General features: G+C 36.9%; 1 protein-coding gene across 1 annotated transcript in view; it reads left to right on the top strand.

Annotated features, from left to right (window-relative positions):
• The window catches only part of Hmcn1 (hemicentin 1), a 492,592-nt gene that overhangs the window by 103,979 nt on the left and 369,604 nt on the right, over nucleotides 1-19,009 (top strand). The window contains exon 2 of the mRNA XM_029559235.1: nucleotides 6,239-6,309. Within this exon, the coding sequence (XP_029415095.1) occupies nucleotides 6,239-6,309 (71 nt within the window). The remainder of the gene's footprint in view (nucleotides 1-6,238; nucleotides 6,310-19,009) is intronic.

Below are 19,009 nucleotides of genomic sequence, written 5' to 3'. Positions count from 1 at the left end.
ATCATATTTTCCCCCCCCCCCCCCTAATTTCCCCCAGGTTCCCTTCCCTTCCCAACCCCCCCAATTTTTGTGTCCTCTTTTTTTTTTTTTTTTAATTAACCCACCAAGTCCAATTCGTGTTGCCCATATACTCATAGGTGTGGGCCCATCCACTGGAGTGTCCTTGAGCTACTAGGGGCCACACCCTTAAAGGAACTGACTCTCCTTCTCCCAGAAGCCATCACCTGTTTTCAATAAGGGGTGGGGGCTCATGAGCCACTCCCTCAGCCATGTTAGAATGCTGACAGACTTGATTTGTGCAGGCCACCACAATGCTGTGAGCTCATGAGTGCAGCAGTCTTGTCATGTGCAGAAGACACTGCTTCACTCTGGTCTTCCTTGACCTTTAACGCTTACAAATCTTTCTGCTCCCTCTTCTGCAATGGTCCTTGAACTCTGGGGAAAAGCAGTGTCATATAGATGACCCATTTGTGACTGAGTACTTCATTGACACTTGATCTCTGCACTTTGACCAGTTGTGAGTTTCTGTGTTAACCACCATCCACAGCACAAAGAATGTTCTCTGATGAGGTATAAGATCTGTACTATCTATGGCAGTTTGATATTATGTCTGTTTAGCAGAATAATAGTAGTTAGTTCTCCCATGGGACCTGTGAGCTCCCTAACCATGGATTTGTGACCAAATTTACCTCTTGGGGGCTGGGCCTTAAACCCAATCAGAAAGTGGTTGATTACTTCCATATCCGTAGCATTTATGCCACTATTGAACTCGTGAGTAGATCTTGCCAATACTGGTTATTAGTGTAGTTCACAGGGTTCACAGCTGGATAAGACTGTTCATGACTTTTTTCCCAACAGCCTGCATAACACCTTCTGGTACCATAAAACTAGCCAGTAGGAAGGAAGCTTCCTTGTCAGTAACAACTTGATTTCTCTATGTCCTGTTACCAAGGTATGTAGTGTTTTCAGAAGTAGCATCTACTATTAAGTTCCAGTGGGGAGCCAAGAGCAACAGCAATAAGCCTGTATTGACTGGGGGTTCCCCAGGAAACCTTTGACCAACAACTTGAGGGGTGGTATCACATACCTGGCACTGGACCTTTTATTTGGCAAGATATAGATTCTGGGATGAGCATAACTCCCTCTTCAGGGTAACCCTAAGTAAGCTCCTTTATATTAATATTTAGGTGATATGAAGGGGAAAGGGAATAATAGGGAGGTAGGTTTAAGTGGGGAGAGAAATGGGAGGGGTAGGGCAGGGTAGGGCGTGGGGAGAAGGATAGCTAACAGTAAGAATGCTTGAAAATCCATATGGAAATCTGCCATTTATAAGCTTCCTGAATATTTATGTATATATAATATAGTCACAGAAAAGAATTTTGATGTCTTAATTCTAAAATTTAAAATATACTTTGCTATGACAATGTAATTTAAGCTTTAAAATATTCTTAGACATGATATTTAGTTTCTTTTTGTTTGCTTTCAGAGTATTTTGATCATACTAGAAAGGTTACTTAATTGTTATTAAATGAATTTAAAATATATGTTTTCCTGACTCTCCTTATCAATACATAGGTATATATTGATGTTAAAAATGTAATTTTATCGTTAAGATTACATGATAAGTTTAAAGTCTGAACTTCGTGGCCACTAAAAGTCCCACTGCTGTTTGTGAAAAGTGCTTAAGGATGCCCTGGACAAAGTTCAGTCTAAGCAATAACAGCCTGCTCTGTGTTCCTCTTTGCCCTATGTCCATCTTGAGAGCATTCTTTTTTCCTTCTTGTTCTAAAAAGCTGTGTAAAATTGCTGAATTCATTTAAGTTTTTTTCTACATTTTGTTCAGTAGTTCAGAATAAATAAATGAATGATAAGTACATGATATCTACACGTGCAATTTGTTTGAATGCAAATACTTAAGGTCATCATACAAGTCATTGTCAAATGGATAATCTTTTTGGGTAGTAGAGTAGAATGCTGTTTAACCAATATTAGACAACCATTGCTCATAAATTCATCACTAAGTCTGGCTTTATAAAATGTACCAAATGTGTCCCTTTATTTCCAAAGCAATCCTTAAAAGTTTTTCAGTGGTCCTTAAAGGTACCTGTTCAAATGAGGAAAAAAAAAAAAATGCGCTCAGCTCAATGAGTCCTGAAATGTACTTGGCATAAGATCAGCTCAAAGTCACAAGTCAGTTCTGCTTCTTTTAATTTGATGCAGATGATTAAAATGGTGCTGGGCAGCAATGTTACTGTTCAATGAGGATGGGGAAAACTGGAAAGACAATGTTGTAGCTTCAATGGAAAATAGTAATTTAGTAATAGTAATATTCTGATTTTCTATTGCATCCTCAAACTAGAAATGTGATTTTTAAAATTTTTAATTTAAAAAACAACTTTGAATATGTATATGTATACTCGTCTCTTTGCACACAGAAGACATTAGAATTGATTCATCCTAAATTGAGTAGAATTTATAGAAGGCGGACCATGCTGAGTTTAAGTTCCTGGAAGACTGTATCTGAAACCCTAGAGTTTCCTTCCTGCTATTAAACTGACATTCTGTTCAAGTCACCATACTACTGGGTCCCTTAGGTCTGCTTGTCTTCCCTATGTATTTCTTTGGACCTCTGGACTCTCTTTTTTAGATATTGAGAAAATTTCTTGCTTTTCTGTGGCTTACTAACATGGCCCTTTCAGATGCTAATTTGAGCTTCTTTTAAGATGCACATTACTATTTTAAGTTTCAACTATAATTCAACTTTTAATTTGGCAGGTATTTCTTTAATTCTTTGATAAAGGTTTGCAGTTATTCATTAGTCTCACTTACTTATCTACAACTACCAACATAAGTCGAAAACCACATGTTAAGAAAAAAACAAAAATTGTGACTGTGCTATGAAATCACGCAGACCTGCGGAAGGCAGCAGAAAGGAGCTCTTATTATCGAGAAACTGTTCTGAGCAAAGTGGAAACAGTGTAAGGGCCAGAAATCTGTTAGTGGAGAGGAAAAGGGAAGCGAAGAGCTGGATATTGATCTTGCCAAGTGGAGCAATGCAAGATAATATTACATTGTGAATTTCTTTCCGTTATTTTCTCAAGTACAATCCAGTAACTCAGATTAGAAGAACAATGGCTGAAATCCTGGAGCCAATCCTAGACCTTGATAAAGCCCTAGGAAACAGGAAATAGCGCAATTATTGAGAAGAGGAAAGACTTACTTAGATTTAAGTCACTATTTTTTAAATCAAAAGTGGGTTTCTGGATCATAACCCATATCCTATATTTTTAATAAAAATGGCACCATAATGTTTTGTTTCAAAAAACAGTGTGTCATAAGTTATAGCAATCATTACTCAAAGAACAAAACATTGTGACTACCTGGACAGTGAGAAGTTGACAAACCAGTCATTACTGGTTTTTGCCCAGCAAGGAGCCTTCATGATGAAAAGTCAAAATTTAAAGGTTAGATTATTATTGTTTCCTCTCCTCCTTCATCTTGTCTTCAAATACTTTGGGGATTCTATGAGACACACCCTGAGACAGTTCATCCTCTCCAAGTGCTGACAGTCAAGGAGGGAGACAAACAGTGAAGAAATCAGAATCTACTGGGAGATTGATGATTATTTTTTTCGTTACATTGGGCTTTCACTATAGACAACTATATAGAAATCTACTGAGCAATGTGGACGTGGACTCTGCATCCTATTAAATATTTTTCACCTTTCTTCTTCAATGTGTTTATTACACATTATTGAGATAGCATTAAGGGAAGTTAGTGCAAAGGCACAACTTTCAGTTCAAAGCACTGAAGTTAAATGAGGCCTTATAGAAGGAGGGAACAGGAGCAGAGGAAGGCCAAAGGGAAAGCCTCAGGGATGGCAAGAAATACAACTGCTTCATGCTAAGGGATGGGAGACTGAAAGGTTTGACATTTGGATATGGGAAGAGAGAGTTTGGGTTGTCTTTGATAGTTCCTATGAAATTCGGTAAGCAATAAACGACCATGTTCAGGTGGGAAGAGAGGACAAAGTTGTACCTGCTGAATATCATAGAAAGCTTGCCAGGAAATGAAACTACATGAGTGAAAAGGAAGGGGAAATTACTAGTGACATGGCTGACACAAAACTCTATTAAGTGAAGACAAAGACTGAAATGGGAGCAAGTCCTGCAAGGGAGGAGAGTTAGTTTTGCCAAAAAGTCCTATCACTCAGTGCTTTAAAAGTTGGATAGCAGGCTTACAGCTGGAGGGGTATGGGAGCTTGGCAAGCCCCTACCTCTCCTGAGCATTTCCTATAAATGATAAAAGATTTATCTCAGCTGTCCACAGTGGTTTGAGAAAATGTTTATTAATGAACTTTAGGGCAGATTTCTGATCTTTGCTGAAAACAGGTGTATGTGTGAGGGTTTCTAGGTAACTAAGATGAAGACTAATCAGTTCCCTTATTTTAATAGCATCCCTTGTTCACTTCTCTTGAAGAAAGGCATGTATGAAGAGCTTATTATTTATATTTTTAATAATTGGGGGAACACTTTTGCATATCTAAACTCTTTATTCTTCTTCATCTCATATGATTGCTTTTCTCCCAGTGTTCTCTGTATTCCTTTCTAGTTTTGGAGTTGTACACTCTAGGATTATTTCAGTATTATGCCATGCAGGAAGACAGAAGATTGGCTCAACAGTGCTGCTGACAATTCATCTGTCAGGGTGTAACTGTCTGGCATACCCGTCACTGTTTTGCATTCCTTTGCAGAGTATGCCTTTGTTTAGTCTTGAGGGAGTAGGCTTCCCTCATTTTCCATACACTCAGGACATGGCTAATGACCGTTCTACTTTGTATGGAATGCAGATGTTTGCACATGGTTTATCCAATCAGCTCTCCTTTCCTTTTGCAAATTGTAAGGTGTCTAATCTATAAGGAAGGTTCAAGGTATTCTTCTCATGCAGTTTCTAGGAAAAATCGCATGGGTTATGGCAGAAAAATTGTGCTTCTTTCCAATTTACCTCATTTGTTTTTAAAGTCCCCCAGTCTGCATTCTTGACATATGTAGCCTGTGATTGAAGCCTTGGCTAATTAGTTATTATCCTTTGAAGTTATAAATCCTTATTTTAGCAATATGCCTTTGAAGCTAGAACAGCTTTTGTAAAAGCTAAATACTAAGAATCTTTATAATTTCATGTTGTCATTTCACATTATAATTTTGAGTGAATCGTATATCTTCATTACATAAAATAGAAAACTTTTCATCCACCTTAGGAATTTAAATAGTATGTCAGTCCATATGATGCCCAGATGAATTTTACTACCATTACCCAAATATATGGCTGCTTTATGAAGAGGTAATAGATATCCAGAAAAGGACACTTTTAAGTTCTATATTTTAAGTTGTTTTTTTTAAAAAAGAGAATAATCTTCAAGAATTGAAAATCTTTACTACAAACATATGTACCTTACCACAAATAAATAATGTGTGGTTTTATTTGTGTGTGGCCATTTTAACACTGATATATCTGGACTTATCTCCACTTGACTTAAGTCACAAATCATGGCTCTACAGGGAAGTAAAGCAGTAGCTCTAACTTACTCCCGTTTGAAGCAATGATTTGCTCAGTACCTCTGGGAAATCATGGAGGGATCCATAGTCCTGAAGGTAACTGTGATCCAAGTCAGCTCAGAAGAATGGTGATAGTGACACTCATCTGTCATTCAGGCACAGAGAAAGAAGCTTAGGGATTGTTCCTTACATGTTTAATGTCCTTGCATCTGTGCTCTCATGGTTGTGAATGTTCATTTTTCTTGTTCTTTTTTGTTTAGCATTGTACATTATTTTAAATAATTTATATTCACAGAATATTTGCAATGAATTTTTGCTTCATAGTGCAGATAACTGAATTACAGGGCACATGTGTGACTGATTAATTTAGATCTTAATAGCAAAGGGAGTGCTCAACAACCATTTCTGATTGATGAAAGTGAGAAAAACCTGGAACTGGGATTTCGATATTTTTTTAAAATCTCTGACTTTTTTTTGACACCTTCTTGCATTTCCTAAGGTTAATAAAAACTCACTGTTTTAGGCATGCATAATTGAATTATAAACTATACTTTGGCATGTATAAGATTGAGAGTCTGTTGTTAATAATTATTGGTACATGCCAAAAAACATTTGCAAGCACAGTAAAGTCTTTAATGTATTTGATTACTAGTTATTGATCTATCCCATTTTTATCTCAACAGAAATTGGTCCAGTGACAATTACCACAGATCCCAAGAAATTTCAGTATGAACTCAGAGAACTATATGTTCAGGTAAGTACTTACTTTCCTTTTTTTTTTTTGGTGGTAATGGAAAACCATAAACCTTTGACTGACTTTCTTCATTTTTAAAATCTGAAATAATTGCCTTAGGGACTCAAGAAATGCCTCTTTTTCCACATGAGCATAGAGTGAGTTGAACAGCAGATATAGAATAAGATAGGTTGAGTTCATTTGTGCAATGCCGATGGTGCCTTTGCCTTGCAATAGAAGGGTTGAGGTGGGACCGAGACTGGTCTCTTTACAGCTAACATTTGCTGAGCCTTGCCCTCGATGGATTCCTTCCCTAAGATGCACAAGGACCAGCTAATAATCTGTCCTCACAACATAAAAGACATAGGTGATTTGGATACTCTGTGCTCTAAGTTAACCATATGAAGTTTTTTACTGTAAAGATTATTTGATTTTTAGAGAACTCAAGCAGCCTCATGTTATTCTGAAGCAGAACTTAGAGAATGAGTTGGTGTGCCTTGCCTCCTTAGTATTGCTTTGAGAGTATCCTAAATCCATACACTAAATCAGTTTGCTTCCGAGAGGCTGTTTCATTATGCTCCCTTGATGGCTTTAGCTGCTCTCATTTACGTATGTTTTGGTCAGTTTCCATCATTCATGGAGATGACAGGTACCTGTTTCATAGATACTGCTCCCTTTAGGGCTACCATCATGCCCAGTGACCTAAGTGTGTGTGGTAATAACCCAGTCAGTGACTTCTCAGCTGCTTAACGTACTAATAGTTACTTTTCTGTTGCTGTGATAGAAACACTGATCAAAGCAATTTATAGAAGGAAGAGTTTATTTGAGCTTACGGTTCCAAAGGGGCAAGAGTGCATCACGGCAGGGAGGCATGGTGGCAGAGGTGGCTGGAGGTGAAGCAGAAGCTAAGCTCTCACATCTTCAAGCAGGCACAGGAAGCAAGAGAGTGACTGGCCATCTGGCAAGGCTTAAAACCTCTCTAAGCCCACCCCCAATGACGTGCTTCAGCATAGCCACACCTTTAAGACCTCCCAAAACATCGCCACCAACTGGGACAAAATGTCCAAATACTTGGAGCCTGTGAGGGACATTCTCATTCAAACTACCACATAATCCATCTCAGTGGCCTTTCTTCCACCACAGTTTAGTCTTTGAATCCCATGAATACCTCTGGGCCTTGCCATCATCCCAACTATTCCATATTCCATATGACTTATTTGGGCATCTCAGTGTCCCCAACACTCTGTGCATGGAGCTTGTTGGTGCAACAGCTTCTTATGCTACCCGTTTTTTCACATTCACCAAGCACTTCAGCCAGTTGGTCCTTATGGTTTCTCTCAGGCCATCAGATCACTTCCCTCCATTCTCGTTCAGAGATTTCTCATTTTAAAAACACTGTTTTATTTCTTTTGTTCATTGTTTCTCTGTTCAAAGGCAGAAACTCATTTCTGAGTGACTGGAGTATCTTCAGGATTCATGCTTATCCACCAGTGACCAAAAGCTGCTGAAGTCTCACCGCATGAAGGGTGGATCCCACTGTGATTTCATAACCACCTGTTTCACATTCCAATAGTCCTGCCATATTTCTTTGGCCAATTCAGTATCTCATTCTTCTTAACGACAATTTAAAATCTTACCTGCTATCTTTAAATGTTTGCCCTATGACCTTTCTACTAGTGTCTTATTTCAGCACTTGGTCTACTCAGAGCAAGTGACCTACTTCTGTTTCACATATAGACACATACAGACAAAGCCCTTGGCTTTGATGTTTTTATTTTAGTAGTACTGATGTTTTCCTCTTTGACATTTACTTTTTCTTCATGTACTCTCCCATTTTTCCCCCTACTTTTCCTTTGAAACATCTTAAGAATGCTTCTTTCCTGCTAATTGGCTGTTAAATGTTGGGGTTTCTCAAGGTTTAAAAACAGGGCCCCTCTTTCTCCTCATTTTATAGTTCACCCTAAAAATTAAATTTTATATCCCCTCCTTAAAACTATCCATGCTCACATTTGTTTGGAGTCTTAGATTCTCTTTTGAAGAAGAGATCCTCATTTTAATCTCTTGGATGCTAAGATGGCTTTCTAAAATGAGATTCACAACTGTTCCTTGTAAGGTTTCCCAAACTTACCTCTTAATCCTTGCCCTGTGTCCCCCCTTATTTATTACTTTTGTGAATGGTGCCTGTAGTATTGTGATTATCCAAGTAAATTGACATTTTTGATTCTTTGTTAATAATACAGCTCTCACATTCAAACTTCCAAAAATATTGTTTTTAACTTTCCAAATATCTTTAAACTCAATTTTCATTTCTCTTGACACTATCCTAATCACAACGACTATATCATTAGTTTGAGCTAATGGAGAAAAGCACCTAAGTGGTTTTCTTGAACTTGCTTTGATTTGCTAGGTCTTTCTCTAATCTGCAGATGAAAGGATCTTAAAGCATGTCTCTGAAAATTTTTGTCTGATATCATTGTCTACTTGTCCTTACAGGGTCTAATCAAATAGTTCCCTGGGTTTCAGTGGCCCAAGACCCGCCTGCCTCTTTTTCTCTGTCTAGTGCCACCATTTTCCCCTGGATCTGTGCTCTGTCTCATGGGGCTTGGCATAGAGCCTCATTGTATCTGTACCCTCACCTTTCTTCTGGGGCTTTTACATGTGGCGTTCTCCCTGCACAGGAAGTTCTTGCCTTTCAACTCTCAGTTCTGCTCTCCCTTAACAGAGTTCGAAATCTTATACTCAAATTCTCGTCCTGAATACTATTTCCTCAGAGACTCCTGCCCTGTAGTCCAGGTTTAGTCATCTCACTACCTCCTTGTCACAGTGCAGGTAGTGTTTCTATGTTGATAGCGCATTATAAATTATACACCATACATCATTAAATCCTCTAAGTAAAATGCCTGACATGCAGGGTGTGCTCACATATGACTTTGAGTGAAGTGGTGAATGAGTATGCCAGCATATGAAAATCAGCAGAGGTCAAGTTAGAGCTTGAAGTATAGTACTTAATTAGTTGTAATGCTAGGTAAACAACTTGATTTGGAGCTATGAGGCTGGTTCTGTTTTGTGCATATCTTTACTTATAAATTATATACTGAACTGAGTTATATTTAATAAATACATAAATGGACTTACATTATTAGCTCTTGACTAGTCTTGCTTTTCTCCATTTCTTCTCATCTGTTTTCCCACTAGTAATCTTCCATTTCTTTGCTCTTACAGAATGCCGTTCTTTTTCAGTCATTAACTTACTACTTATTAACTATTCACATTTCTCCTCCTTAGTATAGAAAATTCTTTGTTCTGTTGGATGTAGAGAGTCTCTGAAAATTCCTTTGTGGAATTTTCCGTCTGGTTCATGGATCATGACATGAGAAATTCTACTTTCTTGGTTGCTTCAGTCTTTTTCTTCTCTTACTCTACAGTGAGCCCCTGAGGGAAAGAGCCTTGTCTGGCTCACTGTCGCCTGTGCTTCATGGGGGACAAACCAGTGTTTGTAGTGCAGTGTGCTTTGAATGGCTGTTGGACCAGTGACTGACACTTCCTTTTAAAATTTGAATATCAGCAGCTAAATTATATCAGAACAATTCAAACTTAATGGGACAAAGATATCTTAAAAACATAATACCCATTTTCATTATATTTTAGAGATGGAGAGGAAAAAAAAAGGCCAAGTACTAGAGAGTTCAGGCTAAAGGACTGTTAGGAGGAGGTTTCCTGTATTCGTTTTCTTTTCTCTGTAGAAATAAAACTGAACTATATTCACAAAAGTCTGAGCAGATTGAGAATAGCTACATTCCAAAGAAGGCGTGGCACCGTACTTGGGCTTCCTGCCTCTCCCTTGTGTTCTGCAGGAGCTTCAGGGAGTGCCCTGTCCGCCCTGCTTTATGTCTGCAGGCTTGGGGAGCCTGCTTCCTGACTCACCCATTGACTCCTGCCAGAGCTCTTTCCCACCTCTGGAACTGAATCTGATGCAGTCAAAATATAGTGTCATACGATTTTATCTCCACTTAAAAAATTAATCTCTTTCTCCTCCGGAACTGGAACTGGTGTCCTTTTCTCTGGACGTGTCCTCTGGACAAGTCGTATCTTATGATTATTTATTGTTGTTCTGTTTTGGTTTTACATTGTCATGTGATCCACACCTCACTGGGAAAGAAATCAGATATTTTTGTTTATTTTATTCAACATTGAGAGCTGTTACAGGCATCAAGGATTCCATGGAAGTGATTTTACTTTCAAAGACTCTAGTGTATTAGTCTTCCCTCGGTCAGAACAAAAATTGTGTTCAGTGAGGGTCAAATATAAAAAAACTCCTGCAAAGCTCTAAGCTTCATCCGCAATTAACATTTAATTTAAGGGAAATATACCATTTTTTCTTTGTTCTTTGCTTGGACACTATTCTATTATTTCATAAATTAGTATAGACAACTGAATATATTATGTATTTTATAAACTTTTCATTTAGGATGATTAATTTTGTTTTGTGTTTTCTCCCTCCCTCCCACACCCCAAATCACTGATATTGAGAGCAAGGTTTGCTGTGCCATTAAAGCTTAACTTGTTTTTTGTAAAACATCTAAAAACATCGCTTTCTTATTTAAATTAGTTTTGAAAACAAGAAAGTGAATTCAGTTTGAACTAAATCAAATGTTTATCTATTAACAGTACATCTGTCTTATGAGTTTTCACATAGAGAAATGGAATGAGAAAACTAATCTAAAAATTTCCCCCCCAAATGTCCAAAAATCACTGCACTCAAATCATTGTATTTATTATATTAATTTTATTTTAATCCTGTTTCATCTGGAAATGAACTTTCTCTCTTGGGAAAACAAGGAAAGACAAATGACAAATGGTATTCAGATCACACAGAGCCTTGGCAATTAATATACTTGTAACTATGCGCTGAGGACTGCTGCCTTGGGTCACATTCTTTATAAAAACTATAAAGTGTGCTGATTTTTCGAAATTATTATTGGCACTGATATGCTTTTAAGCATTTTATCCAAATGTTCTAGAGAACAAAAAGCACATTAGTCAGAATTGAAATGTAAAAAATAATATAAACGAAAATAAAAACCAAGAGATTCAATAACTGAATTGCACTTGCAAGTTTTATATAGATTATTGAGCCTCCCAAACTGCAAAGCTCCTCAGAGAATTTAATTTTCTTTTGTGACATTTAATAAAATAGAGTTTAAAAAACTAATTATATGTGGAACATTATGGTCACATAGCAACAAGATAGAGCTTTGAATAAGATAAGGATGGAATTTAATTTTTGTTAGTCTTTAACAGAAGCAGGACCATAAACATAAAAGGATTAACGTGAAGCAGATGGACGTCTTGGGGAAATGTTTGCTGTCACAGAAGAGTGGCCGATACTGAAATCCTCTGTTGAGGAGACTATGAAACACTATGGCCAGGTTGGCAAATGCTGTTAGCAAAGATGAGGCCAAAATAATATGAACTGCAGAAGAAGAATTCACTATGCCAGCTTGGATGCACTTTGTGTAACATCTAGTGTTCTTAATCACGCAACTATGTGCAAGTGCACCTCTTATTTGTAGACTTCTGGGGACTTCTTCCACATCATTTCCAAAATCAAACTGACTTATCACTGAAAAATAGTAAGACCCCAAATACGGAGAGAAATTAAAACAGAACATGGCTAAAAAGAAAAGAGAAGAGATTATATGTCAGCATAGATATAGATATGCAAATGTCTGAAGGATCTGATTTTTATATTTCCTGTTGGACCTGATTCAACTTCATATAAGAAATTCTGATTTTTTCTTAATATACATTTGAGTTAGGCATCTTATATATTATTCATTATATGTATAATACATAAATGTATTTACATCTATACACTTATAAATATGTATTCTAAAAGAAGAATGGGTGTAATTAATTATTTAATTTAGGGAAGATAGTTTGATAAGGAGTGTAACTCATAATATGTGGATGGCTTAAAGAAAAGTAAAATGGCATCTGGCCCAAAAGAGAGGCTTGATAAATGATACACACTCTCACTACTCCTCTAGGGTGTTTTGTTTTTGTTTGCTTGTTTGTTTGTTTGATTGGTTGGTTGATTTTCTGAGACAGCATCTCCCTGTAGCCCCAGTTGCCCTGAAACTCACTCTGTAAACCAGAATGGCCTCAATCACACAGAGATCCGCCTGCCTCTGCCTCTGGCAGGGTGGTATTAAAGATGTGTGCCACTATGCCTGGCTAGTGGTGTTTTGGTTTTGCATATAATCTCCAAATACTTATAAATGTGCATCAGTTGTGGAATGTATGCTTTGTGGAAAGTTTTACAAGAGTTTTAATGTCACTTTCTCAATTTAACACACCATACAAATATTACTCTCCCTTTTACAGATGAAGAAAAGCCTGTTTTGAGATGTTAGGTGACATGTCTCACTCAGTTCCCCACACTGGCAAGTAGCAAGGCTATTCTCAGAACTGGAGGTTTTTAACGCCCAAGCCAGTTTCCTTTACTACTCACTCTCTTCCTTCTAAATATTGCTTTGAGTAGCCTTATTAATCTAACCAAATTAACATATTTATTTATATAATTATTTTTTTTAGTTTGAAGCAGGAAAGTAGATAATTAAAGCCAGATGTAGATCTAAAACTGATTTTATCCTCAACAAGGCAAATTGTTTCTCAGTTTTTTTCCTCCTTCTGTCTCCCAACCAGGCTTAAGTAACTGGCTCACCTAAAGTTACTGAGCAGCAAATTACTAAATTACCTATAGATAAGAAATGATTCTCTTTCCTTGGTACATTCTTACTAAATCAGTGAGACCATTTTACTTAAGAATGACTGCAGGTATATTTGTAAGTAGTGTTTTGATTATTATTGTTAGTTTTTAGTAGTGTAACTTCTCTGAGCCCAAATGAAACATGCAGTACAACTAATTTGCTCTTAGAGTTTTCACTGAGAGTTTCTCTAAGAGTCAAAGTTTCCCAAGAGGCAAATTGCTGGTATCCTCAAGGGTGAGAGGGACTGTGAGAATGGAGGATACTGGTGGGACTATGCGACTCTTCTGGCTACTCATGCGCTGCTATATTCAGAACTAAGGAATGATAGATTTCTGAATGATCTTTTGTGTGGAGTTCAAAGGACAAAGCAGATAGAATACACGGCTGCCTAGAGTAGAATGCTGTGGATTCTAATGGGAAGTCTCTTGTCCTTCCTTTCAAAGTATGTCTGCATGAGACTGTTCTTAAGGATGAATGCATGATGCATTACAAGATAAGTGCTTCATGTTCTGGTGACTAGAAAGTTCACCAACCTATGATGTCAAGATTCAGCCCATATATGCCATGTGGCCTACCAAGGGATTGCATTTTCTACACAATAAAATTTTTATCTGATTCTATTTTTAGATAATGGGATGACTGAAGGGAAAAAAATACTTCAAGAATGTACTAGAGAAAACTATCAATGTTTTTTAAAATGAAATAGATATAAATAAAATTGAATTTCTTCTTAGTGCAAATGAATGAGAAGCAATTAGTTCTCCAGAAGTAGATTTATTTATTTATTTATCCATGTATTTATGTGTCTTAAGTATTTTACCTGCATGTATATAAGTGCACTCATGTCTCATGTCATGCAATGCCCGTGGAGGCAAGAAGAGGGCATTGGATCCCCTGGACCAGGAGTTAGGGTCAGTTGTTAGCTGCCATTTGGTGGGGTGCTGGGATCCACACCTGGGCCCTTTGCGAGAGCAGCCAGTGTTCCAAACCACTGAACCATCTCATCAGCCCCCAGAAATATATATTTTTTTTAATTCTTACTTCTTGAAAAAAAAAACAAAACAAAACAACACAAACCTAATTTTGGAGCTTTGGAATTGGAATTGACTTTGAATATTGTTCTTCCCATTACCCTGTCAGATACTTGAATCCTTTCCAGGGAGCTATCAGTACCCAAGGCCTGAGCAGTATTTGCTAGGGACTTGAGCCCTGGCCTTTGTCAGCAGATGACACCTGCAACCTCCCCAGAGTTACATCTGGGGGTGTGCTGGTGTTGGAGCCCCACGTCGACTCTCTTTGGCAGGCACATTACATTGAATAGTGGTCTAGTCATCAGCTAAGTCCCTTGAGTTTCCTCATAGAAACTTTTAAAACAAGGCTTCATCTTTCTCTGTATGTGTTGATATTTAATGATCCTCATTTATCTACTGTGTTGTATATGTACTCTTCTTTTAAGCTGTCTTTCTTATTTTATTATTTAATGACAATACCCCTGAAAATATCATAGACCTTGTCTATGTAAAACTTCCTCATATGAAATCTTCATAAATTATAAACTTTTATTACTAAGAAAGTAATGCATTGATACACTTTTTGCCAAGTCAAAAATATAAATAGCATGAATATGTTTGATCACATTAGATAAAAAGAATCAATATTACAATCTCTGTTGACCAGCCTATAATAAAAACAATAACAAAAGTACTGCAAAGCATAAAAAATCTGCATATGAGAGTTGGAGCAGAAGGAAGAGAGATTTTGATAGGCAAGTAAAAGCAGCATGGGGGAAAGATGGAGAAGTGTCAGATCAGATGGAGGACTGGAAGAAAGCCGGGCTTCCCAGAGCAAGTGCAGGTAGTGTGAACACCCAGTCTATGGATCAACAAATGGTGATTGACTGCAAGGACTTCTTTAGCCCTGCCATGGCTTCCTTCTGGTCCTTGTTTTATGAACACACATGGCCATCTCTTAAGCAAGATTGGGGATCCACCTCATCCAGGGTATCTTAATTTGATGGAAAAAGGCTCACAATAAAAAGGCACAGAATCCTTGAAGAAGAAGGTATTCTCTCAGGAGTAGACACACTGGTGGGATTGCTGAAGATGAAACTGGGGTTAAACACCAAGGTTTCATTTTCTAGCTCTCATGTTTGCCTACAGTTAGGGTGTGTACCTCCACTTGCCTTATGGAATTAGCAGCTATCATGTGACATATATGTTATACTTTGTTACTTCCATCCTGTCTCCTTCAGTAGACCACTCTCCACTATAATTCGAGTGAGTTATGAGTCTTTTGTACTATCTTGAAGCATTTGATACAGAATTTTCTGAATTTCTATTGAAGATATTGAATGCCTGGGATATATTCTTCATGAATATTTGAACTGTAATAAACAGTACTTCTTCTGGGACCCAACAAAGTTCCACCTCTCGTATAAGTTCCATCAAGGCAAAATGTCAATTGCCAGAGAGTTACACCTTTAACTGACAGGTGATAATTTTCAATTGTGGAAATTTATTCTTTGAAGGCATTTGGAATCAAGTTCAGCAGCCCACTGAGGCTTTAATTTGAAATCTATTTAAATTTATTTCTTCACTGTGTAGCAAAGGGCAACATGATAGATTCCCAAGGATGTAACATCTATTATTAGATTTAGGGGATTTGAGGTTTGTGTTCTGCAATAGCCTCCTTGTCTCTGAGGATACCCCTGCTATATTTCCTAACAAGCGATGAAGGCCAGCACTTGTCACTGATGAAATCTGCAATTGTTCTGATTTATTTTAGCCTTGCTTTGGACACAACTTTAAATTAGATTCAATGTAACTTAATCATTTCCACATGTACATTATATTTTCTTGGTCTAGAAACACTGAAACAATATTCACGAGAGCTAAGAGTTGTAAAATTGATCAGTTTACAACTGAGTTTCACACTCAATTTTGTATGTAAGGGCAAACTATGCAAGTAAGACATTTTTTTCATACTGTAGATTCTGTGCAAAAGAACTATAATCTAACCGATTCAGGACTCAAAATTCAGCAAGATGCAATCATGTTAGAATAAGGGCAAGCATTGCTATGCCAATACAAATGTTTCTGGAGCTGGGCATGGTGATGAAGACTTGTAATCCCAGCTCTAAGGAGGTTGAGGTAGGAGGATTGTGAGCTTGAGGCGAGCTGGGACTATACAGCAAGACTATCTTGAAAATGAAATCTTTTGGAAATTTGCCAATTTTTTATTATTTAGAGTTAGGTGTACTGGAAAATAAAGGATATAAGGACTAGTAAAATGAAAATAAGCATGAGAAGAAATGACCTGGGTTTATTGGAAAGGAAGTAATAAGGGATGGGGCGATGCTGCTCTGCTGCTGGCTTCCCTAATTCGCTGGCCCTGCAGTTGATGAACATCTTCCCATTAGGGTCTGGAGACCTCATTTATTTTCTAACTGCTCAGAGTTCAAAGGTTCAGCTTGTTTCAGTGCTATTCCCATCCTGTCTTGTATTTAGAAAAGACAGCGAGATAATCTGTGCTTTATTCCTTCCTCCACTGATAGGATTTCCATTCATTGTATAATCTTGCTTTCCAGGAATTCATTACTTGAACACAATTATCATTGTAACTTTGAGGTTACAGAGTTTTAAAAATGTATTCCAGAAGCAACATTTACTGGGAAAAGTTCACATGCTTCTGATTTCTTCAATAAATATTTTTGCATCTGAGTGTCTTTGACAATTTAGGAAATTGGAGCTATCTGCAAAATCATAAAGATTAAATGAGTATCAGAATTCTGGGCAAGAATGCTCATAGTGATATTGGTTAGTTGTATTTCAGGGCTCAAAGAAAAACACAAAGTTCATAAAATCAGATCCTTCCTACCGCTTGTTTAGAGAATTATCCAACTCAGTGTATTATGTATTCATCACCACTCTACCTTTGATTTGTGTGCAGGTTTCAGTTTCTATGGTTTTAGGAAATGTATTTACACAATCATAGTTATTTTCTCCTACTAAATGTTAAACTTGACTGTATGCCAAATGGAAGGGATGAGGAAGACAGAGAGGGGTATGGAGAGAGAGGAGGGTAGAGGGATCAAAAGTAGAGTTAGTTTCATATGCTACTTATAATAATATACAAATATATAGATTAAACACACATTCCTATTGGTTTTAGGAAATGTATTTACACAATCATAGTTATTTTCTCCTACTAAATGTTAAACTTGACTGTATGCCAAATGGAAGGGATGAGGAAGACAGAGAGGGGTATGGAGAGAGAGGAGGGTAGAGGGATCAAAAGTAGAGTTAGTTTCATATGCTACTTATAATAATATACAAATATATAGATTAAATACACATTCCTATATATGTAAAAATACACACACACACACACACATATATATATATATCTCCCATTCATGATTATAGAACAACTTTGGTACTTGTACTTTTAGAAGGTTCAGTAGATCTGGAGTTACATCATTGGAAATGAGATGTGTGAAGCTTTAATAAAGTTCAGGCAGAATACAGCAAGCATACATAGATTGTGTCAAAACTGTGTCACACAGCGTTATTTGCCTGTTTGCTCACTACTCATCTGTTGATCCATTCATTCATCAAACAACAGTAGAATACCTACTGCATTCTTCAAGGAATAGGGATTTAGTGAAAGGAAGCATAAGTCATAATTCAACTCAGCAAATACTGAACTCCAAGAAGGAACAATGTTCTGTGGTTGTTCTGCACAGTGAGAATTTTCTTCCTCTGATTTTTAGTGTCTTAGATAAGCTACTTTCTTGTATAACAGAAGTCAATGAAAATCTCTGACCAGCAGAGTTGAGTTCAGCCTCTGCTTCTTCTCTTAATAATTGTGTGACCCCGGGAAGGATCTTTCATGGTTTAGTGCTTTGTCAATCAAATATGCTAAAAATACTGATCAATTAATATAAAGGATAACTAACACAGTGTGTATGCCAGTACTGTCTCACTGTTTAGCTCAGGCCAGGCATCCATTGCACTAATACAAGTAGAGAGTCTTGTTTCCAACTAAAATTGATTATGTTAATGAGAATTTTCATAGATCAAGATCTATTCATGATCTCTCTCTCTCTCTCTCTCTCTCTCTCTCTGCGTTCTAGTGGTGCGTCTTTCATGGATTATTATTTTACATTTTTCTGCTTATTATTCAGGTCAAAACAGAAACCATTAAGTGTTAAGCACTTTAAAAGAACCATTTTTTTGAAGTTTGGAAATGAAACTTAAATGTTTGTTTTTATAGTATCAGTCTTATTTCCATGACCCCCAACTTTTAAATCTGTACATACGCACGAGACTGACACAGAACACACTAAACTCTTTAAATTTGTGCGGTTTATTAATAAAAATGTACAATTTTCATAATGTTCTCTAGTCTATTCTTGTTCTGTCAAAGCTAAATTTAAATGTCTAGGTATCACTTGATGTTGTGAGAAACACTGCAAATAAGCCAGTTGCTTAAGTTTTGCCTATGTGTATAACTATAGATAAAGCATATATAAAATAAATGTGAATACATATGCATAAAACTTTGTAAACTTTGTATCTCTATATTATAATTAAACAAAGTCATTGATTTATACCCTTGGTAAATTAAAGCAATTTGAATTTTGCCTCTAATAACTTCTGTCAAGAAGTTCATCAAAGACATTAGGTCAATACAAATACCTCACAATTAAGCTTAGAATGAAACAGTCATAACGAAGTCTAATGTGTCATTCCAAACAAATGCTGTCCAACAAAATATAGGGTGAGCTTCACATATAATTTAAAACTGTAAATAAACCCTCACCCTAGCATCTGTTAGGAAGCCCAGTAAACTCGTTAGGATTTTAAAAAAAAAAAAAAAAAAGAAAGCAGGCTGAATATTAATTACTAGTTCATATTTAATTTTCAGTTCGATATAAGCAGAATGAT

This window comes from Nannospalax galili, unplaced genomic scaffold (genome assembly GCF_000622305.1).
Source record: "Nannospalax galili isolate Female #2095 unplaced genomic scaffold, S.galili_v1.0 scaffold227, whole genome shotgun sequence".
NCBI lineage: Eukaryota > Metazoa > Chordata > Mammalia > Rodentia > Spalacidae > Nannospalax > Nannospalax galili.
Note: the sequence above shows the minus strand (reverse complement) of the source record. Positions and strands in the feature narration are given on the sequence as shown.